Raw genomic sequence first — 22,922 nt, forward strand, 5'->3', positions numbered from 1 at the left:
ACAGCCCTTAACAGAGGGCCCCGGACCCCATACTCCCAGAGCACCCCCCACAGATTACCACGAGGGACACAGTCGAATGCCTTCTCCAGATCCACAAAGCAGACGTGAACTGGTTGGGCAAACTCCCATGAACCCTCCAGTAACCTGGCGAGGGTATAGAGATGGTCCAGTGTTCCACGACCGGGACGAAACTCGCATTGTTCCTCCTGAATCCGAGGTTCGACTATCGGCCGAATTCTCCTCTCCGGTACCCTGGCATAGACTTTTCCGGGGAGGCTGAGGAGTGTGATCCCCTGTAGTTGGAACACACCCTCTGATCCCCCTTCTTAAACAGAGGGACCACCACCCCAGTCTGCCAGTCCAGAGGCACTGGCCCCAACCTCCATGCGATTTTGCAGAGGCGTGTCAACCAAGACAGCCCCACAACATCCAGAAACTTGAGGTACTCAGGGCGGATCTCATCCACCCCCGGTGCCTTGCCACTGAGGAGCTTCTTAACTACCTCAGTGACCTCAGCTTGGGGAATCGACGAGTCCACAACTGAGCCCCCGCCCTCTGCTTCCTCAGTGGAAGACATGTCGGTGGGGTTGAGGAGAACCTCGAAGTATTCCTTCCACCATCTGAGGATGTCCCCAGTCGAAGTCAGCAGATTCCTACTCCCACTGTAAACAGTTTGGGCAGGGCACTGCTTCCCCCTCCTGAGGCGCCGGACGGTTTGCCAGAATTTCTTTGAGGCCAACCGATAGTCCTTCTCCATGGCCTCACTGAACTCCTCCCAGACCCGAGTAACAGAACACCACTCGGGTACAGGTCGGGGGGAGGTTTCTCCCAATCACGCCCCTCCAGGTGTCACTGTCACTGCCCACGTGAGCGTTGAAGTCCCCCAGTAGAACGACGAAATCCCCGGTTGGAGCACTTTCCAGCACCCCTTCCAGAGACGCCAAGAAGGTCGGGTACTCTACACTGCCATTTGGCCCGTAAGCACAAATAACCGTTAGAGACCTATCCCTGACCCGAAGGCACAGGGAAACGACCCTCTTGTTCACCGGGGTGAACTCCAACACATGGTTGCCTAGCTGGGGGGCTATGGGCAAGCCCACACCAGCCCGCCGCCTCTCACCATGGGCAACTCCAGAGTAGTAGAGAGTACAGCCTCTCTCAAGGAGTTGGGTTCCAGAGCCCAAGCTGTGTGTGGAGGTGAGCCCAACTATGTCTAGTCGGTATCTCTCAACCTCCCGCACCAGCTCAGGCTCCTTCCCCCCCAGCAAGGTGACATTCCATGTCCCTAGTGCCAGATTCCGTGCTGGGGATTGGTTCGCCGAGGCCCCCACCTTCGACTGCCACCCAATCCACATTGCACCGGCCCCTTACGGTTTCCCCTGCAGGTGGTGGGCCCACAGGAGATCAGCCCCACGTCGCTCTTTCGGGCTGAACCCGGCCAGGCCCCGCCTGTTTTCTTCCGATGAAGAATAAAAAATATCGAACGTTTTATTGAGTACATTTTTTATCGCTATCGTTCACGTGTTTATCGCGATACATATCGTTATCATTTTATCGCCAAGCCCTATGTAGAAATGTGCCTGGAGATTACAGTCCAAACAACATGTCCCCTGTTTTCTCTCATAAATTGTAAGAGTAAAATGTTAAACTTCTTGCACCTACTAATTTATTTATAATAGAACGACAGGGAGGCAAACTGCAGAAATCGGACACTTCTAGAGGTGTAGCTGTACTTATGATTCACCGCACTGTTCAGGATTTCTTTATTTAATTAATTCTTTAATTCAATTCAGGATAGTGGGTCGATTCTCAGAACATTTTAAAGAACATTTTAATGGAGAAAATGTACAGGCAGTGTGCAAACAATGTGCATTTAGACTATAAAACTAAATACATTTTAAAAATGCATTGTTTTTTGTTTGGTTTAGCATTGTAAATAAAATGCTGAACATAGGTGCATAAGGTTGATTAAACAGTATCTCTGACCAGTAGAACAGGTTTAGCTGAAACACAACGATCCCTGTAGTAGAACGAAGCTTTAGTCGGTTTATGTAGACTCTTTCTTAGATAGCATATCTCTCAGCGGTGAGTGGATGGTGTGGATAAAATTGATATAAGAGCTCTTTTTAACAGCTATAACATGGTCACACAACTGGTCTCAGGCATTCAGGCTATAAGTCACTTCATAAATGTAGCTGATTCCTGGTAACAGTTCAGCTCCCTGCCACAGAACCTGGTCACACTGCTCTCTATGTTTTTATCTCTGTTTGATGTGCAGGTTCTCTGCTATAAAAATAAGTAGCAATTGCATCTTAATTAATAGAAAGCTGATGTCCGCTTGATTTCCATGATTTAAATGTACGACTTAATTACATATAATACATGTGGCAGGTTGACGTCAGTGTTCCACCACAATGTCGTCTGCAGGGAACTAGATTTAAGCGATTTGGAACCATTTCATAGACTGTTGGAGGTTTTCCTTCACAACCAGAAAAGAACTGGTGCAGCTTAGGCCATGTGTTGTAGGACATCAAAGACTGAGGGGAAAATAATATTGCAGAGCAAAATTATTTCATTTTTTCAAGAACGTCCATCATTTAGTATCCCAGAGTGGAAAGAACTGGATGGAAACTTAAAAGATTTGTAAGAGGTAAACAATAGTCTGGATGTGTTTTGGACTGATGATCTATATCAGAGCAAAGTTATTCTCTTATCATTTTTCTATCCATCCACTGGTCCTACTTTGGTTCTTCCCTGTTCTTTCACCTGTTCTACACCCGTCCATCACCTGTATAAAAATAATGTACCCCATCACCTGCTGTGACATTGGGTGACATTGCTGCATGTTTGTCAGTAAGGATATACAGAGGGGAGTATCTCTTATATTTAACACTCACTCACTCACTCACTCACTCACACACACACACACACACACACACACACACACACACACACACACACACACACACAGAGGGCTGTTTTGTTCTTTTGAAAATGCCAGTTAACACTTTGCTGTTGAGATCCTTCAGAGTATTAGACAGATACAGTCATCTTGATATTTTTTTGCTCTGCAGTTGATTGGGGTGTTGTGAGGTTGGTTATGGTGGTGTTCAGGGTGTTAGATGTTTTGTTGGTTGTAGTTTTTGGTGGTGTGGTGTTGGGTGGTATTGAAGCAGTGGTGTTTGGGTGGTTGTGCGGTTGTGGTGTGTGGGTGGTTGTAGTGTGTGGGTGGTTGGTGATGTGGTGTTGTAGCAGTGGTGTTTGGGTGGTTGATGTGGTGTTTGGGTGGTTGTGGTGTTTGTGTGTGTGAAACATGAGTACAGCTCTCATATGAATTACGTGTCTTCACTGATAGGAGTTTATTTGTAGAAATACTTCCTGAATAGGGCAGTCAATTCAATTTACAGTCATGACGAGATAAAATCAGACATGACACCTATTATAAACAAAGCTTTATTTTAGTACAAGTGTTTTATTTTCTATTCTTAAGTACAACAAATAAGTCAGATTGGTGTCAGTTAGGCTAAAACTCAGTGCTAACAATCATACACAAGCTCATACTCTACTTATCTGTGACTGAGCCATCAGCCAGCTGTATCTCCTGTGTGGGTTAGGGTTAGGGTGCAGACATGGCACCTGGAGGGAGAGAGAGAGAGAGAGTGTGTGTGTGTGTGTGTGTGTGTGTGTGTGTGTGTGTGTGTGATTGCAGAGTAATGTAGTTGTAGCTTGTGTAGAAATGAGACATTAACTGCATCACCATCTGTTGTATACTCCTGTGTGTGTGTGTGAATCAGATCCACTATTGCAGCCCTGTGCCTGACCCACATACAGTTTCCTGTTAGAGAGAGGGGGAGGGAGGGAGGGAGGGTGAGGGGTGTGTTGGGGTCTGTATATTTTTTCTTTTTTCTTTTCATAAGGACATTCAGCAGAAGTGCTGTGGGATTATGGGAAGGGCTAATGTGTTTTCCCTTTTTCCCCTTCTCCTTCATCCCCACTCCCTTCTCTCTATCCCTCTCTCTGTAAGAGATGACTTTTTGAGAGGAGGATAAAGAGGATGATGTCACTGCCATATTGCTATACATCCCTCTCTATGCTTCTCGCACACGCACACACGCACACGCACACACACACACACACACACACACACATAGGATGTGTGGAGTCAGGAGCTGAGGCCTGTAAAGATGCTGACTCTGTGTGAAACTTGTCGAAATGTTCTTATTTTCTGCTTCACTGCATCACAGAATTGTGTTTTTCCGCTGATTTAGAGTTTAATAGTTCTGTTAATCAGGTGTAATTGCACACTGTTCTGCTCGCTCATGCTCCTCTTTCTCATTTGTTTTCAGGATGAAGAGGAAGAAATCAAGTTGGAGATTAATATGCTGAAGAAATATTCTCACCATCGCAACATTGCCACTTATTATGGAGCTTTCATCAAGAAGAGCCCACCAGGACATGATGACCAGCTCTGGGTCAGCCATGATTCTCTCCTCTCGTCTCGTCTCCTCTCCCCTCTTCTCCTCCCTCCACTACTCTTTTCTCCTCCCCTCTTGTCTCTTCTCCTCTCCTCTCTTCTCCTACCCTCTCCTCTCTTCTCCTCTTGTCTCCTCTTCTCTCCCCTCTCCTCTTGTCTCCTCTTCTCTCCCCTCTCCTCTCATCTCTTCTCCACTACTCTCTACTCCTCTTTTCCCCTATACTCCTCTCCTCTCTTCTCCTCTCTCCACTACTCTTCTCTCCTCCCCTCTTGTATCTTCTCCTCTCCTCCCCTCCCCTCTCTTCTCCTCTCCTCCTCTCTTCTCCTCTCCTCTCTTCTCCTCTTGTCTCCTCCCCTCTTCTCTTCTCCTCTCCCCTCCTCTCTCCTCCCCTCTGCTACAAATAACAAACTCTTGTATAAAAATAAAGCCCTGTTCTTTTTGTTATTGCACAAACGAGCAGTAGCAGCTTCCTACAGCATCAGATCTAACCTGAATAAAGCAGATCCAGTTAGAATAAAGAAAAACAAACCAAGGAGCTTCTGATCATCCAAATGCAAAAAGGAAACTGATTGACTGATATAATGTAAATTCTCATTGGATTTATATTCCATGTCACTGAAATAAGTATATATTAGCTCCAGTCCTCTAGGCTTTGGACGATCGATGATTGCGTCAGTCAGTTTTTTTAAATTGTTTCCTACATAAACCTTAATAACCAGAAATATCTTCACTCACAGGATGCTATTACACACAAGCTCACAAGCCTCATGTCCTCATAAATATCTTCACATGTTCACAGCTAGTCCTTACTTTACGGAAAGCTAACGGTGTTTAGTGACCTGTCCTCCTTATTTAAACAAAAGCTACGGCTTTCCCACAGGCTGGTGTACCAAATTATATACTCATAAATGTTCTCAGATTTTTTTTAAGAAACTGTCTTTCCTTATGTTGAGATTCTGGTAACGTACATGTGTGTGTGTGTGTGTAGTTGGTGATGGAGTTTTGTGGTGCTGGCTCCATCACAGATCTGGTGAAGAACACTAAAGGGAACTGGTTGAAGGAAGACTGGATCGCCTACATCTCCAGAGAAATCCTCAGGGTAGATCATTGTGCACATTGAGTCACTCCTTACAGTCACATTTCTTGAACACTTAGGATTCTCCAGCATGCTGCATTTGACAGTACAGTATTAAGCAGGCCGTCTGTTTTAATTTGATTAATTTACTTTACAAGTTAGTTTGTATGTGGTGAATATCATGAGCACTGTTGTGGAGTGCAGCCGGTCTGAACACTCCTCAACTGCACGGGGTTCAAGCCAGACTTGCTGAGTTTGCAGTTTAAGCTTATAAATGTTTTTGAACAGTTGTTATATTAATAGAGATGTAAAACTTAAGTGTATTCTTCAAAATGTATGTGACTATATAACTGCTTTTTTATAGCTTCGAATATTAAAAAAAATGCAGAAGAGTGACTATCTTTTATATATCTCTGTGATGCATGTAATTATTATTATTTCTCCAGCCTCATTGTGTGTGTGTTTCTCTAAAGGGCCTGGCTCATCTACACGCCCATCATGTCATTCACAGAGATATTAAAGGACAAAATGTGCTGCTGACTGAAAACGCAGAAGTCAAACTAGGTAACAGAAGAGTTTCTCATCAGTGCTCCACTTACCCAGCATGCCTCACACAGAACACCACTGCACCCCACACCACTGCACCCCACACCACTGCACCCCACACGGGCAAGAAAAGTCACATTATTTCATTTTTAATAGAGTTGTTTGGAATCTGGCAACCCCATTGTAAAGGTCTGGCTCTGCCCCATTTATCACCAGTTCAATGTATATTTATGATCCCAAATCACTGAGCTAATTCTGTATAAAGCCACATTATGATGTGAACCCTTGATTGCTTGGTGTATGAATGGACGTAAAGGTGTGAACGAGTGTTAAACCTGCTGCCTGTGTGTGTCAGTGGACTTTGGAGTGAGTGCTCAGCTGGACCGCACCGTGGGCCGCAGGAACACCTTCATTGGCACGCCGTACTGGATGGCACCCGAGGTCATCGCCTGCGACGAAAACCCAGATGCTACCTACGACTACCGGGTAAAAAAAAAAACCCCAAAACACACGTTCCATACATTTAGCTCACACACTTTTAACTTGGATCAATTCAATTTATTTGTATAGCACTTTTAAAAATTCACATTGAAGTATAGAAACTTAATAAAAGGATTAGAGTGTAGGAATGTCCAGCTTAATGTTTTTCTGACCTTTGCTTACACACACACACACACACACACACACACACACACACACACACACACACACACACACACACACACACACACACACCTGATTCATCAGAAACCTTTAGTGATCGTTGCGTTCTCTTTCTCTCAGTGCACTTTTCTAAGCTAAATTTTTCCACTAATCACAAAACAATTCTGTCTCCATTTCATCCAGAGTGATTTGTGGTCTTGTGGAATCACAGCTATAGAGATGGCTGAGGGAGCACCACGTAAGTGCAGTCAACATAATATAGAGCCTCTGTCTCTCTCTGTGTCTGTGTCTCTCTCTCTCTGTCTCTCTCTCTGTCTGTGTCTCTCTCTCTCACTCACTCGCTCTCTCTGTGTCTCTGTGTCTTTCTCTCACTCTCTCTGTCTGTCTGTCTCTCTCTTGCTTGCTCTCTCTCTCTTTCTCCCTCTCTCTCTCTCTCTCTCTCTCTTGCTCGCTGTCTTTTTCTCTCTTGCTCGCTGTCTCAACAGCCTTACATCAGATGCTCCTCTGTAAAACAGCATCATCCACTGAATAAACTCTTAATGATGTGTGAAATATCAAGCAGGGAAATGTTTTAGATTAGGGATGTTAATTGAGATTCTAATACGGTGTTGGTGATATAAGCGTAACTTGTTCATGTAGTCAGTGCGGTTTCATTAAGCAGCTGTAAGATGCACTTACTGAACTACAAACGGAATTAAAGTCCACACATGAACAAAGTCTCCAGACCTTTATCAGTGAAAGAATGATTTTCTCAAATGTGTATTACTTTGTTTATTTTTTATTTATTTTTTTTAGCGCTGTGTGACATGCATCCCATGCGAGCGCTCTTCCTCATTCCCAGAAACCCTCCACCTAGGCTCAAGTCCAAGAAATGGTGAGTGTAACTTATTATTTTTAATTGCTGCCTGAAGAGAAATGTAAAGATTAAAAAAATACTTTTGATGAATATAATAAACCTGCACATTTCTGCTTATAGCTGAGATTTTGGGAGCTGTTTTAACATCCACTCAGCTCTGTATGGTTAAGGGTCTTGCTCAAGGGTTCAGTGGTGTGTGTCTGCTTGGTGCTTCTGGGATTTGAACTCGCAGCCTTCTGATCAGTGTCTAAACCACTGATCATCCCATTTAGACACAGCACTTCTGTGGTCTGGTCCAAGAGAAAAGCACCAAAGTGAATAAATATCCTAGGATAATATTTTAAATACATTTTTTTTTCAAAAATTGACCTGTAGGCGTTAGAGCTGTGAAGCCAAACATACAGCTTCAGTCATCATCAACGCAACAGAGGACTTTATCTTCGGGAACAGTTCAAGTCAGTCAGCCGACATTAACCCAGCTTGATGCAGTTATACAACCTAATTTTAATCTGAAATATTTTTAATGTACTTTAAGACCGTATGTTGCTATATCTTGCTCAAATTTACTTCCGTTTGTTAAACTCCTCGATATAATCATCAGGTAGCTGAAACTCTGATCAATTATCTCATGTTCATCTTTTGATGAGTTTACAGCGAAATAGAACAATTAGTTCAGCTCCCTTGTTTGTGTGATGTTCACTGCAGGGAACAGACATGACAAATAAGCTGAATTGAAATATTTGATAAATAAGATGAGCTTGTCTGTTATTCCACTAGGGGGCAGATTCTAGCAATAAACTCTGCCGCTGTCAGTGTGTTAATGAGGTAGTTCATTTGTAAGCTAAAACTGTGATGCTGTAAAATCAGTAGAACCTTGATGTGGACTGAGGCATTGTTACAACAGTAAGGGTGAATACTTGCAGAGTTAAATATTTTGTTTGAAAATAACTTTGGAAACTGTATTTTGTTTTGCTTGCTTGTCTTACACTTGTATCATGCGTCTGTTTGAAGCTTTTTACTCAGGGTTTTTCTTTCATTAATTATCCATTTCTCACAATAATCTGTAGCATATAAATATATGTCCACACCATTGGAGCTTCTGCCCCTGCTAATAATATCTACTACTTATCTCTGGCCAGTACTGAATCCCGTATCCGTACAGGACACGAGCTACCTGTCTGTTCATAGAATGTCACTAATCATATTTTGGAGTTTTTTCTGAAATGGTTGTAAATTTGTAGCTGTTGGTTTTCCACAGCATCTCCAGCTTAAGCCCAGGTCTTCTGACCCTGTGTGGATGAGTTCCACTGTAGAGGTTGTGAAGAATCTCTCTCGAATAATCCTGCAGTGTTCTCAGAAAGCCCCCAAGTTAATGAGTGTTCTCTCTTATATCCTTCCTGGAAACAGAGAGATTGTTTCCCCCCTTCTGTTTAATACACACATTAAGTTTTTTTCTGTTTGAATGCCTGCACAGTGCACTAACGAACCTACAAGTCTTTAGTCTTCTATTGTTATTGGTTAAATAGGCAGTATGAACACACGGACCACTCTATTGTCATTTATAACGAACCTAAAAATAGGACTAGATGACTGGAGGAATGTTCTATATGGACATGTAGCTTTAATAACCCTCGAGACTCAGTGTGTAAAATTGTCTAGCAGTGATTGTGCTTTATGAATGTTTAGCATGTATCCTGAATGATTTCCAAACCTTTCACAGTACATATAAAGCTTGGAATGCTGATTTATGTTTCTGATAATAATGATAATAAAAACTCTTCTTTCTTTTCATCCCTGTAATATATATTATTCCTGATCAGCTGAGGTTTTGTAAGAAAGGTAAACAGAGCAACATGCAGCAAACATAGTATTATTGATTATTTTGTATCTTTTCATGACATAATCTCTTCACTTTTTTTAGTTGTCTCTTGTTTCCATTTTCAGCTTTTTTCTGACTTTTATTTTATTTATTTTTTACTTTTTTTCCTCTTCACCCTGCAAACACTTTCTATGCTATAAGGATCTCCAAAATAGACAAGTCTTTGTTCATTAAGTCTCCATCCCTGATTTTCTCTCTCTGTTGAATCTCTCTATCTTTTTCAGGTCCAAGAAGTACTTTAACTTTATTGAGAGCTGTCTGGTGAAGAACTACACTCAGAGGCCAACCACAGAGCAGCTGCTGAAACACCCGTTCATCCGAGACCAGCCGAACGAAAGACAAGTGCGCATTCAGCTAAAGGATCACATCGACCGTACCCGCAAGAAGAGGGGAGAGAAAGGTGTGTGTGGGGTGTGTGTGTGTGTGTGTGTGGGGGGGGTGTTCATGTGTAATGCTTGTGCTTTGTCATTTCAGATGAGACTGAATATGAATACAGTGGCAGTGAGGAAGAGGAGGAGGAAGCTCCAGAGCAGGAGGGAGAACCAAGGTACCTTTCTTTCACTCACTCACACTCTCTCTCTCTCTCTCTCTCTCTCTCTCTCTCTCTCTCTCTCTCTCTCTCTCTCTCTCTCTCTCTCTCATACTCACTCACTCACTCACTCACACTCTCTCTCTCTCTCATACTCACTCACTCACTCACACTCTCTCTTGCTCACTCACTCACTCACTCACTCATTCACTCTCTCTCTCTCACACACACATAAACACACACTACCCATTCACTTAATTTTATTTGCGTGCTCATTTAAACTTCTATTGACTGGGCAAGTATCAACGTGCTGTGGGAAGAAAAAAAAACAGGTGTTGTGTATTTTTAACGCAGCACTCAGGAAGTCTGGATAAAGTAAATTACAGACCATCCACATGGGACATTTATTTAAATTGAACATCTTTTAATAGAATTGTTTTATACCAACACTGAAGTTAACAAAGGTGATTACTGTGTGCAGAATGTTTGAGTGGGTGAAAATTGCTCCCCTTTACTATAATCTGGACAGTGTAGGGGCAAAAGTATGCGGACACCTGGCCATCACACCCATATGTGGTTCTTGACCAAATTGTAGCCTCACATTCTGAAGCATTGTACAGAATGTCTCTGTATTCTGTAGCTTTACAGTTTCCCTTCAGTGGAACTACAAACAGTGTTCCAGCATGACAAAGCTGAACTATATTGAGCCTTGACTCAACTCAACCCCACTGAACACCTTTGGGATGAACTGGAACACTGAATGAACCCCAGACCTCCTCAGTGATCTCACTAATGATCTTGTAACTGAAAGAACACAAATCCCTACAGCCAAAGTCCAATAATCTTCTGGAAGGAAGAGTTGAGCTTATTATCCTAGTGATGTTCAGCATGGACATATGGGTGTGACAGTCAGGGCACTTTATAAAGCTAACCACATGTGTGGTGATCATTCAAGCTTTTAGTGGTGATTCATCCAAAAAGATTTGTTTGCTTTGGTGAATGTGACAAAATATAATTGCAGTCAGTAGAGCAAGATCACTCGCCATTTTCCAATGATGATCATCACCACATTAAGGCAGATGTTGGGCTAAGCTGTATGATGCACTTGAGTTGTGCTTAGACTAGTAGGCATCCTACTAGATAACGAGCACAGTGTTAGCATGAAGTGGTAGTTTTAATCGTAGTACCCTTCATGCTTGAGTGCACAGATATCGTGCCAGAGCTACAGTACTAAAGTGCTGCTGCATTGCTCTCTTTAGGTAGAGATAAATCAAGGGCTATTTCCTGCTAGTGCCACTTCTAGCAGGTAATCGTACATATGGTCAGTTTGAACATTTGACTAATAATTGTTGATGAAGAACATGTATAACAAAGATGTCAGCTCAGAATTTAATCCTAACAGTTAAAGGTTACTTATTGAATATAAATATTGGTTTGTATGTCACTGAGGGTGGATTGATGAGCAATTTGTCCTGTAGCTAAGCTGATGTCTCTGTCCCACAGCTCCATTGTGAACGTGCCGGGCGAGTCGACCCTGCGGCGAGACTTTATCCGTCTGCAGCAGGAGAATAAGGAGCGTTCGGAGGCACTGAGGAGGCAGCAGCTCCTGCAGGAACAGCAACTTCGTGAGCAGGAGGAGTACAAACGCCAACTGTTGGCTGAGCGCCAGAAACGTATCGAGCAGCAGAAGGAGCAACGGCGGAGGCTTGAGGAGGTAGGCGAGGAGCACCCAGAGAAACAGGACTATCCACTGTTGTTCTTGTAGCCTTCAGTATAACTTGTGGGTTTCTCGCTATAATGAAAAAGTGATGCGTGTGGTTCCGATTTCTTTTTCTTTTTGTCTCTCACTTTGTCCCCCTCTGCTGGCTCTCTATAGCAACAGCGGCGTGAGCGAGAGATGAGGAGGCAGCAGGAGAGAGAGCAGCGGAGGCGCGAGCAGGAAGAAAAGAGACGCCTGGAAGAGATCGAACGCAGACGCAAGGAAGAGGAGGAGCGCAGGAGAGCTGAGGAGGAGAAAAGGAGGGCAGACCGTGAACAGGTGAAGGCTCTCACTGCAACTACAGTTACCATGGCATGATAACAAGCTCTTTACTTATATGGGCATATGTCACAGGCTCAGACTGTGCTACTAGAAGCAGCCTTCGGTCTAAATAAAGGTCAGAATAAATAAAGAACATCTCATTCCAGATTTATTCTCATCATCTCATATAATGAGCTCCACATGTCTTTCCAATTGATTTTGGAGCGTGTCTGTGTGGATTTGTGTTCATTCAGCTATAAGAGCATTAGTGAGATCAGACACCGATGTAAGAGTGAGGAGGTCTGGGGTTCAGTCAGTGTTCCATCTCATCCTAAAGGTGTTCAGTGGAGTTACATCAGAGTCAAAGCTCTGTACAGGACACTCCAGTACTTCCACTCCAACATAACATGTCTTTATGGAGCTCAGGGGCTTTGTGCACCGGGACGTGTCATCGTGGTACAGCATTGCTACAGCATTCAGTAAAATTCTGTGCTTCCATCACTGTGGCTACAGTTTAGGGAAGAACCACACATGAGTGAGATGGAAGAGTGTGAGTTCTGTCATGAAAGGGTTTTTGGCGTATTGTCGTATAATCTGACCTGGTGAACTTGATCTCGTACACACTGTTCTACAGGGACACGGGCCAACCAGATTCAAATTACAGTTCATTTTAGTATTTATTATTTAAAACAATATGATTTAGAAGTTCATCCTTCTACTCTGCATTTTGTCAGCCACTGTATCATGTTCTTCATATAGGGAAAGATGTTAGAGGTATATAGTAACTTCATGTTAAACTTTACAGTATTTTTATTTTTTTATTTTTTATTTTTCTGTTTCTATACTTCTTTAAAGCTGCTTTGAAACAATGTGAAAGTGCTTTTCTAATACATTTGAATTGAATTGAAACTCCCTCCAGAATTTGGCCAAGAATGTTTTTATAGCTATACTAGTGCTGCACGATTAATCATATCGCAATCGCGATATCAAGCCTGTGCGATTATACGACGCAAAATGCTGCGATTTTATGAAATAAATAAATAATAAATAAATGCATGTATGGACATGACAACTCATTCTCTCTGAAAGCTGTTTGCCTATTTCATACACTACACCGCTATCCGCTAATAAAATAAAAAAAGACCAGTGAGTTTCAGTTTAGGCAGTGGCACGTGTGGCGCATATGGTCACGTCGTGACTTTTTCCCGGTGTGTAGCACGGAACGGGTGAAGATGGATGCCGTGCAGACGGACGCTGAACTGGTGGCCAGAAAAAATGCTACCTCTGTTATATGTAGTGTTAATTTCGTCAGACTAGACGAGATGAAATATGTTCGTCAACAACCTTTTTTTCATGATTAAGACGAGACGATGACCAGACTGCATCACTGTCCAAAAACGCTGACTAAGACTAAATTAACATGCATTATTGTTGTCGAAAAAAGACAAGACGAAAATGTTTTGTATAAAATAAAAACTAAGATAAACTCTTCATTTTCGTCTCAGTTTTTTCATCAGCTGTCACGCCTTTAAAATATTCAAAACAAGTTCGCGGCTTCGAGCTGTTGCTTAAGTTACAGGTCTCATACGCCTGTGGCTACAACACGAAACTGCTGAACAATTGTATTGCTTCCGCTAAAGAAAATAGTGCGCTCCGTCTCTACGGTTAGAATCCTGTGTGTCCTTTCCAACGCTCTGTTTTTCATGGCAATGGTGTGTTATAGTTGCCAGCGGTCTGTTATCAAGAAATAAAATAGTGTGTGCGTAGAAAAAATTCGTCCACACGCCGCTCAAAAAAAAAAAAAAAAAGTCCTGAGCGCAAGTCCACCTTTTTGTGTTAAATGATATTTCCTGTCGCTGCGCAGGCGCTTTTATTGTACATGACAGTTTATGTCCCGATGACCGGTCTTTACATTACGATTAAAAGCAGCATCAATAAATTAAAACATGTGATGTGCGGTAAGTTCGGGTGTATGCACTGTTTAAACGAGTGTTCTCAACTTCTCACTGATACTTTTGTGATTCGCGGAGTTTTGACAAGTTTTATAGCCTTGATATTGTTTCTTATTCAAAAGTGGTGACAGAAAAAACTCTTTACCCCCAACCTGAAACCTCTTCCCCTGTCACAATCACATCATAATCAAAATAATTATTAGGCTTAAAAGCAAATGTATATGTAAGGGAATCAAGTTTGACAATTATATGTATATTGCTCCAAATATCTTCTATAATGGTGTGTGCAATACCATGTATAACTTGCATTAAGTTTTTTTTAAGTGTGTGTGTGTGTGTATGTGTGTGTGTATATATATATACACACACACAAAAACATACATACATATACATATACATATTGTACATATATTATACACACACACACACACACACACTATATATCACTATACACTGTACAACTACAGTTTTGATCTTAGGCTTTTCATTAATCAGCATTAATGTGTTATTTTATATTTTAATTTGAAAACGTTTTGCATTCGTTTATTGTTGTTGCTAGTTTGAGTTTAGAAATACAAATTTCAGCATTATCAGTAATCTGTGTGTGCATTTTCCTTGAGAACCAAGCAAGTGAACTCATGATACCATTTGTTTATTATATCGCAGTCGCATATTGCAATCGCAATATTGACCTCAATAATCGCAATATAACATTTTCCCTAAATCGCGCAGCCCTAAGCTATACCATAAAAAACCTTCAGTGGATTAGATCTGAAGATGTCCAGTTCAGGCTGATATGCAGCCAGTGTTTTTTAAGTGAGGAGGTGAGAAGACCGAGTTGAGTTGACGTGACTCTGGCCTTGTTTACAGGAGTACATCAGGCGGCAGCTGGAAGAGGAGCAGAGACATCTGGAAATTCTACAGCAGCAGCTTCTGCATGAACAGGCCATGCTACTGGTGAGCATATGACCTCTTGTTGTTCTCTCCATCTCTCTCTCTCTTTATTTATTTGTTTGTTTATTTAGGTGACCTTCATTTTTCCAGTGATTGTGTATTTTAGGTGTCCTTGGGTAAAAAAAAAAGTCTCTCTGCAGAGAACTGAGTGTTGAAGGTCATTTTATATTCCCAGATATTCACTTCTATGGGTATTTCTAGTTTTCTAGCAGAGCCCTGGCTCTGGTTATTTTTACACTCATGTCTGTCAGTGAGAAGGGTACGAGTTAGTGATCAAGACTGTAGACATCTACAAATGACAAAGATTAGTATAATATTTAATTTCATTAAATCAGTTTGATTGAGTTGTGTTTTATCAGTTTGTTTTTTTAAAGTTATTTAAAAGTATAACTTGACTTAACGTTTTGATCACATGGAGTAGATCTGAGAGTAGATTGTTCACTACTCACTCTGATGGTCATCTCACCTCTTACCGTGAATCTGCTTTGGTTTTCGAATTTTTTTTGGGTGTGTGATTTCTCATTTTTCAATTTATATATTATTTTTAAGCTTAAAAAGCACATTAAAATGCACATTATACATCTAAATAAAGCAAAAAAGAAATCCTATGGGGTGTGTTATAGCTTCTGTACAGTTTTGAAGTATACAGTAGTTAAAGGCATCAGTATGAATGAAGGACTAGACCCCCATAAAAATAGATCTTTGTCTAAAGTTTGTAGTATTTCCAGCTGCAGATGTTTGAGCAGGCTGCATGTAATAATCAGAAATATATAAATCACACTAGGGTTTAAACATATGCACGCTTTTTATTTGTTATTACCCTTTACTGTGAATCCACATTTCACCATGGGGTTAAGAATAGGTGTCATGAGAGCTGGCCGTCATTTAAGAAACCAATGAAGCAGGTAACCCATGTGTCTTGTACGCACTGTGTGTGTCAGGAGTTTAAGTGGAGGGAGCTGGAGGAGCAGAGACAGGCTGAGAGACTCCAGAGACAGTTACAGCAGGAGCAGGCATACCTCCTCTCACTCAAACAGGTCAAAAATCTCCAGCAGCAGCCTCAAGCACAGCCTCCAACTGCAGACAAGGGCAGAAACCCTACACAGCCCCCGTCCTCAGCCCAAAGGAGCAAAATTCCCCAACAGCAGCAGCCTTTGGCTGAAAAGAGCAGAAAAGTTCCAGTGGAGCAGCACAAGGACAAGAGCAAGATCCAGCCACTGACAAGCCATGAAAAGTCCAGAATCCCGCAGTTGCAACAGTCAGCTGTGGAAAGGACCAAAACCCCACCGTTACCACAGGTGTCCACGTCAGACAGGAGCAGGATTCCCCAACCTCAGCAGTGTGCACAAGAAAAAAAACAAATCCCTCAGCCTCAGCAGGTGCCCACAGAGAAGGATCCTCTCACTCCTCAAGATCAATCCAGGAGGAGCTCGATCCCCCAGGCTGTGCCACCTTCCCAGGGCCAGGCCAATCAGACACTCCCGTCAGATTCCCCGTGCCCCGCCCCTGACTCAATGCCAATCAGAGAGGTGAAGCCTTTACCCTGTTGCTGTGATCTGGTTTGCTAATCGCTGTCTCTGCTTGGACTGATAACCCCACCTCTCTGCATAGTTGGGTATTAACCACCACTACTGCCTCACGCTTGCTCACCTGCACTAATAAAGCCAGGGTTTCATATGTCTAGCTCTCCCTAATGTTTGTGTATTTATGGATGAATTAGATCATTTGTGATGATGAAGAGTGCACTGAATATTTGCGCAACAAGACGTCAGGTCTACTGCAGAACAGTGCTAAAAAAAACTCTCCAGACCTGTTACTAGTTGGTAGTTTTACACCATTTTTATCCAGTTGGGCCATTTAGTCACATATTACGAGTTGCTAAATAAATTTTTATTTTTGCTTGCTTCTGCTTTCATTTTTTTAAATCGTTGAGTTTCCTTTCTTCTTGCACACTTATTACTCATATTCATACTTATTCCAGAAAACTCCTCCACTTTGCTTTGTTCTGATCTTCTCTCACCTGAACTCATTATCAACACTCATATGCTCATTTATAACTCCCTTGTTGTTGCTGTGTTGTGCTTGAAACGATTAACTCTTTTTACAGGTTAACACAACTTGTTTTGGCTCACCTTCTTGTTCTTTCTGTCTCTTCCTTTAACTGCTTCTAACTAAAATCCTAGCACTGTTTCTTCTCATGGTTTAACTTGTACTGCTGCTCCTCGGTTCACAGGCAGATGAGCGGCACCGCAGGGCACCTCAAGGCTCACCGCAGGCCGTCGTGGCCCAGAAGCAGCCTCCTGCCGTCCCGCCCCGCGCCGAAACCTATTCCAACGGCAACGCCTCCGAGTCGGCCCAGCCTGTCATGCACCGCCCCGTGGAACCTCAGGTAACCACGGTAACGTGTCATCATAGGTATAGATATCTACCATATGAATGGGATGAAGTTGCTCTTCACAGTAAACATTCACCTGATGTGCTGTTTAATTGTTCTAGAACTTTCTGTAATGGTTCTCTATTGAGGTCAGTATGAGGATTATTCTAGATCAAAATAATGCTGGTCTGAGAAAAAATTGCTTTGTCAAATCCTTCCTAAATGGATCATGGAGTTTTTGTTTGCAAAATAATTTTACCACCTAAATAAATAAGGCTTTGTGAAAATAACCAGGTGTTTATGGGGAAAAATGAGTGTCCCTGATTACCGACGTGTACCTCGTACTGACCGCTTCTACTAGAAGATCCTGATTGATTTCTCTTACTAGATCTCTTCTTTTTGTCATTCTTTCTCTAACTCATTCTTTTTTTTATTTTCCACATTTGATTCCTGGCCAGAAATTCGAGTACACCAACCTGTGTAATGTGAACTCTGCAGCCTTAACTCTGTGTGATCAGAACACACAGGGATTTCAGCATGTACTGAGAAAATGACCGAAGTCCTTTTGTAAGCTCAAAATCGTTTTCACACTTTATCATTTCCCCATTTGGGCCAGTTATATTATATAGTTTTATATACTATATATGGTGTGTATATATGGTATATCACAATTAACAAAGTACATTTTTCACATAGCAGCTTTACAGAAGTAAATAAATTGTCATGGCTTTTTACAGTATTGCGCCACTTTTGTGGATTTTTCTGTGAAGCTGTGAGTCAATCTCGAGCGTGACTCATTCTTCACTGTTCGAGTCTAAAGCGTGGAATTTGTGATGTAGTCTAGTTTAGTAAGAGTCCGTAGGTTTCTGTTGTCCATGCGTTTTAGGCCTGTCTTTTTTCTGTTCTTTTCTCAGTACATAGGAAATCTTGTTTAATCACACGTGCATGACAGGTTTAATTAAAAAAAAAAAAAAAAAAAAAAAGCTGGAGTAGCATTTTCTTTTCCTCACTCAATTTTTCCTAGTGATTATGCTAACATTTCTAAAACCTTTAGCTAAGGAGGCCAAGTTAACATCGTGAGCTTGATACCAGCTACTAACTGCTTCATCCTCACACTGCTCAGTGAAAGTTTTGCTCTCTTTCTTGCTCTCTGGTAGTTTTGCTGTTAGTAAAGATGTAGGGGTTTTTAAGCTTGATTTCTCTTTGCTTGCTCTCTCTTAACATCCTCTTTCCAGTTGGTAGATCTCACTGTTGCACACATCTCTTTTTTTTCCTCTGTTTCTCTTATTTCTTTTCTTCCTCAGCTGTGGTCTCTTTCAGCTCTGTCGGTTTGAGGATGTGAACTGTTCACTGACTGTCCTCTGTGCTTTATTATTTACTTCTCTTTTGCTCCATTTCTCTAACTCTGTTTTCTCGAAAATGGCTCTGCTGAGTTCTACAGAGCCTGTGTGGTGATCCAAACCGTGCACCTCAGCCTTCTCCTGCTTGTCCATTGTCTTTTGGCTGTCATTCATCTGCTTTTTCACCCTCCATGTGTTTTGCATTTATTGGTCATTTTGTAAATCACAGTCCACTGCTTGTATTTTTTACTTTAAAACATCAGTAGTTTCAAAGATAGTAGCTTGTAGGCAAGTAAATGTTTTTTTTTGTTGTTGTTTTTTTTTTTACTCTAAGCCTGTTTATAATTCCTCACATTCTGATACTTCTGCATTCATGTTCCTTTGTTATAAAGTAAAAGCATCTCTTTGGATTGTTTTTGTTGTTGTTGTCATTGTTTTGTCACTCATACCTCGTAACTAGTTGTTTTCTTCATCCCCACCACACCTTTTCATTTCTGTTCTGTCTCCTCCTCCTCCTCATCCTGCTTCATTGCTTTGTGCATCTGGAAAGGTGCAGTGGTCCCAGGTAGCTGCTCTAAAGAGCAGCTCAGCTGCTCCTCCCTCCATCTCCCGCTCGCACTCGTTCAGCGAGTCCACTCCCTCACTCATTCACGTTCGTGGCCAGCAGCACCCACCGTGCCCTGAGCTGCCACCCCACTCACACGAGGAGCCTCCGCGGGTAAGCACGAGGCCGGGTGACTCACTCTGCGTGGGTGTTTATTCAGGCTGCACCAACGTGGCCCAGCTGTTTCATGCTTGTCTGTTTGCTAATATGATGGGAACTGATGGACTTTGATCTTGTTGATCTGCAGAAAATTAAGGATTCTAGGGTTAACGTTGTATTTGTCACATCAGTCCAAACACACACGTGTACGCAGTATGCATCACTGAGTGTCCCTGCATGTCTCCCTGGAAGGTTCCGGTAAGAACAACCTCCAGGTCACCAGTACTCTCTCGCCGTGAGGCCCCTCACCATGTTGGCACACCACAGAGCAACCTGCAAGCTCAGAAGAATGTCGGAAGGTACGTGTGAATCGCCGTGTGTGCTGTGAAGGTGTGTGCGCATGTGGTTGTATAGGGATCACACACTAAACACTGTCTCCATAGTAACACTGATCCGCGACTGCTCTGGGAGCGGGTAGAGAGGATGGCTCCCAGGCCCAGCAGCAGCAGCTCATCAGGGTCTAGTTCCACATCCAGCAACTCTAACACTGGGTCAGGAGAGAGGATCAGACCACGCAGTGAGTACAGATACACACATACACAGACAGGCACACACATGCCACATGCTACACAAAGAACATTAGCAGTTTAAAAAAGAAAAGACCTGCAAGTTTAGGAATATGATTTATTTTTATTGGTGATGGTATGATAATCAGTATTACTATTATGAGGCAAAATTGTACCTCTCCATACAGTGGTGTGAAAAAGTGTTGGCCCCCTTCCTGATTTTTACATTTTTTTTTGCACATTTGTCACACTTTAATGTTTCAGATCATCAAACAAATTTAAATCTTAGTCACAGATAACACAAGTAAACACAAAATGCAGTTTTTAAATGAAGGCTTTTATTATTAAGGGAAAACAAAATCCAAACCTACATGGCCCTGTGTGGAAAAAGTGCTTGCTCTCTAAATCTAATAACAGGTTGAGCCACCCTCAAGCATTTGCGAGGAACTTGCAGTAAGTCTGTTACAGCGCTGTGGAGGAATTTTGGTCCACTCATCTTTGCAGAATTGTTGTAATTCAGCCACATTGGAGGGTTTTGAGCATGAACCGTCTTTTTAAGGTCATGCCATAGAATCTCAATAGGATTCAGGTCAGGACTTTGACTAGGTCACTCCAAAGTCTACATTTGTTTTTCATCAGCCATTCAGAGGTGGACTTGATGGTGTTTGTGGATCATTGCCCTGCTGCAGAACCCAAGTTCGCTTCAGCTTGAGGTCACGAACAGATTTCCACACACGATTTTTTGGTAGCCAGCAGAATTCATGGTTCAATTTATCACAACAAGTCTTCCAGGTCTTGAAGCAACAAAACAGCCCCAGACCAACACACTACCACAACCACATTTTACTGTTGGTATGATTTTCTTTTTCTGAAATGTGGTGTTACTTTTATGCCAGATGTAATGGGACACACACCTTCCAGAAAGTTAAACTTTTGTCTCGTCAGACCACAAAGTATTTTCCCAAAAGTCTTGGGGATCATCAAGATGTTTTCTTTCAAATCTAAGACAAGCCTTTATGTTCTTTTTGCTCAGCAGCAGTTTGCATCTTGAAACTCTGTCATGCAGGCCATTTTTGCCCAGTCTCTTTCTTATGGTGGAGTCATGAACACTGACCTTAATTTAGGCAAGTGAGGCCTGTATTTACATTTACAGCATTTGGCAGACGCCCTTATCCAGAGCGACTTACAAAGGTGCTTATTTCTCTACCATTCTCTACCTCTGGTTCACTAGGTTACATACTTAAGATTCCATAAGTCTAAAACACTGTTCAAAGTTTTATTTTATTTTATTTTTTTTACGTACAACAAACAGGGAAGGAAGTGCTAGTTGAAGTGTTTCATGAATAAGTAGATCTTCAACCGTCGTTTGAAAATAGCCAGTGTCAGCTGTCTGGACCCCTAGGGGAAGTTCATTCCACCACCTTAGTGCCGGAACAGAAAAAAGTCTTGTAGTGTACTTACCTCTTACCCTGAGAGATGATGGATCCAGTCGAGCAATGCTGGTAGATCGGAGGGTGCAGGGTACAGTGCGAGGAGTGATGAGGGCTTTGAGGTAAGAGGGAGCTGGTCCATTTTTGGCTTTGTAGGCAAGTGTCAGAGTTTTGAATCTGATGGGTGCAGCTACTGGAAGACATTTGAGGAATTGCAGCATCCTACAAATGCGAGAACTTTGGCAGGTTGAAAACAAGCCAAATTAGTGCGTTGCAGTAATCTAGTCTTGAAATGCCAAGAGATTGATCAAGTACCTGAACAGCCTGTGTGGACAAAAATGGCTGAATACTTCTAATGTTGTAGAGAAGAAACCGACATGAGCGAGTCACATTAGCAACCTGAGAGGAAAAGGACAGTTGATTGTCTATGGTTACCCAAAGTTTGCGAGCTGTGACTGAAGGGGAGATCAGATTGTTATGCAGGCATAATATCATGACATGCTGAGATTCATCAAAAGATGTGGAATCTAAGGGTGGGAAAGAGAAGATAAGTTGTGTATCATCAGCATAGCAGTGGTAAGAGAACTCATGTGAGGTAATAACTTCACCAAGAGTGTGAGTATACAGGGAGAAAAGAAGAGGACCAAGTACTGAGCCCTGTGGGACACTAGTAGAGAATCTGTGTGAAGCAGATGTCACTCCCCTCCATGTTACCTGATATGAGCACCCTTCAAGGTAGGAAGCAAACCATTCACACACTGATCCGCAAACCCTAACTCAAGGCTGATTGTAGACAATGCTTTCAAGAATGTTTGAAAGAAACAAGAGAAGTGGTACCGGTCTGTAGTTACTGATGTCTGATGGATCAAGAGGAGGTTTATTTAGGATGGGAATAACCCTTACTCTCTTGAAGGTAGTTGGTACATGACCAGATGCTGTGGATCTATTAATAATAGTGGTAATGTAGGGCAGAAGGTCTTGCGAGATGGTCTGGAGAATAGTTGAAGGGAGTGGATCCAATGGGCAGGTGGTAGGATTGCAAGACTGGATGGGTTGCAAAATCTCTTCTGCTGCTACAGTTGAGAAATGCGACAACAAAGGAGTAAGGGAATCCAGACAGTGATATGTAAGTGTAGTTGGGGCAGAAGTGAAGGTCCTGCAGAGTTCCTCAATCTTCTCATGGTAGAAAGAAGCAAAGTCTTCTGAAGTCAGGGAGGATGAAGCAGGTCGAGCTGGGGGGTCGAGTAAAGAAGAGATGATTATGTGGAGCTTCCAAGGACCTTCTGTCGAAGCTTCAAGTTTTTCCTTGCAGAAGGAAGTCTTGGCAGAAGTCATATTTGAGGAGAACATGGCCAGGAGTGTACGGTAAGAGTCAAGATCTGCATCAAGTTGTGATTTCTTCCACTTGCTCTCGGATGATCTACTGAAAGCCAAGGAGCAGAACAGGTTTGGATTTTGTTTTTCCTTAATAATGAAAACCTTCATTTAAAAACTGCATGTTGTTTACTTGTTATATTTGACTAATATTTAAATTTGTTTGATGCTCTGAAACATTAAAGT

At 42.2% G+C, this 22,922-nt stretch overlaps 1 protein-coding gene across 18 annotated transcripts in view; it reads left to right on the top strand.

Annotated features, from left to right (window-relative positions):
- Positions 1–22,922, top strand: part of LOC113646215 (mitogen-activated protein kinase kinase kinase kinase 4-like) — a 54,878-nt gene that overhangs the window by 15,916 nt on the left and 16,040 nt on the right. For 5 of the 18 annotated variants that reach the window (XR_007140966.1, XM_047815451.1, XM_047815453.1 and 2 more), the window contains exons 4-19: positions 4,347–4,472; positions 5,464–5,574; positions 6,024–6,114; positions 6,452–6,582; positions 6,943–6,997; positions 7,555–7,633; positions 9,719–9,894; positions 9,969–10,041; positions 11,527–11,737; positions 11,900–12,061; positions 14,866–14,952; positions 15,891–16,478; positions 17,183–17,347; positions 19,214–19,381; positions 19,619–19,725; positions 19,810–19,943. Coding sequence is in view for 17 of the 18 variants with exons in the window: in XM_047815451.1 (XP_047671407.1) it covers positions 4,347–4,472; positions 5,464–5,574; positions 6,024–6,114; positions 6,452–6,582; positions 6,943–6,997; positions 7,555–7,633; positions 9,719–9,894; positions 9,969–10,041; positions 11,527–11,737; positions 11,900–12,061; positions 14,866–14,952; positions 15,891–16,478; positions 17,183–17,347; positions 19,214–19,381; positions 19,619–19,725; positions 19,810–19,943 (2,464 nt within the window). In the remaining variant the exon portion in view is untranslated. The remainder of the gene's footprint in view (positions 1–4,346; positions 4,473–5,463; positions 5,575–6,023; positions 6,115–6,451; positions 6,583–6,942; positions 6,998–7,554; positions 7,634–9,718; positions 9,895–9,968; positions 10,042–11,526; positions 11,738–11,899; positions 12,062–14,865; positions 14,953–15,890; positions 16,479–17,182; positions 17,348–19,213; positions 19,382–19,618; positions 19,726–19,809; positions 19,944–22,922) is intronic. The other 13 variants (XM_027152293.2, XM_027152297.2, XM_027152294.2 and 10 more) reach the window with 9 other exon arrangements.

The sequence above is a fragment of the Tachysurus fulvidraco genome, chromosome 6 (genome assembly GCF_022655615.1).
Source record: "Tachysurus fulvidraco isolate hzauxx_2018 chromosome 6, HZAU_PFXX_2.0, whole genome shotgun sequence".
Lineage (NCBI taxonomy): Eukaryota > Metazoa > Chordata > Actinopteri > Siluriformes > Bagridae > Tachysurus > Tachysurus fulvidraco.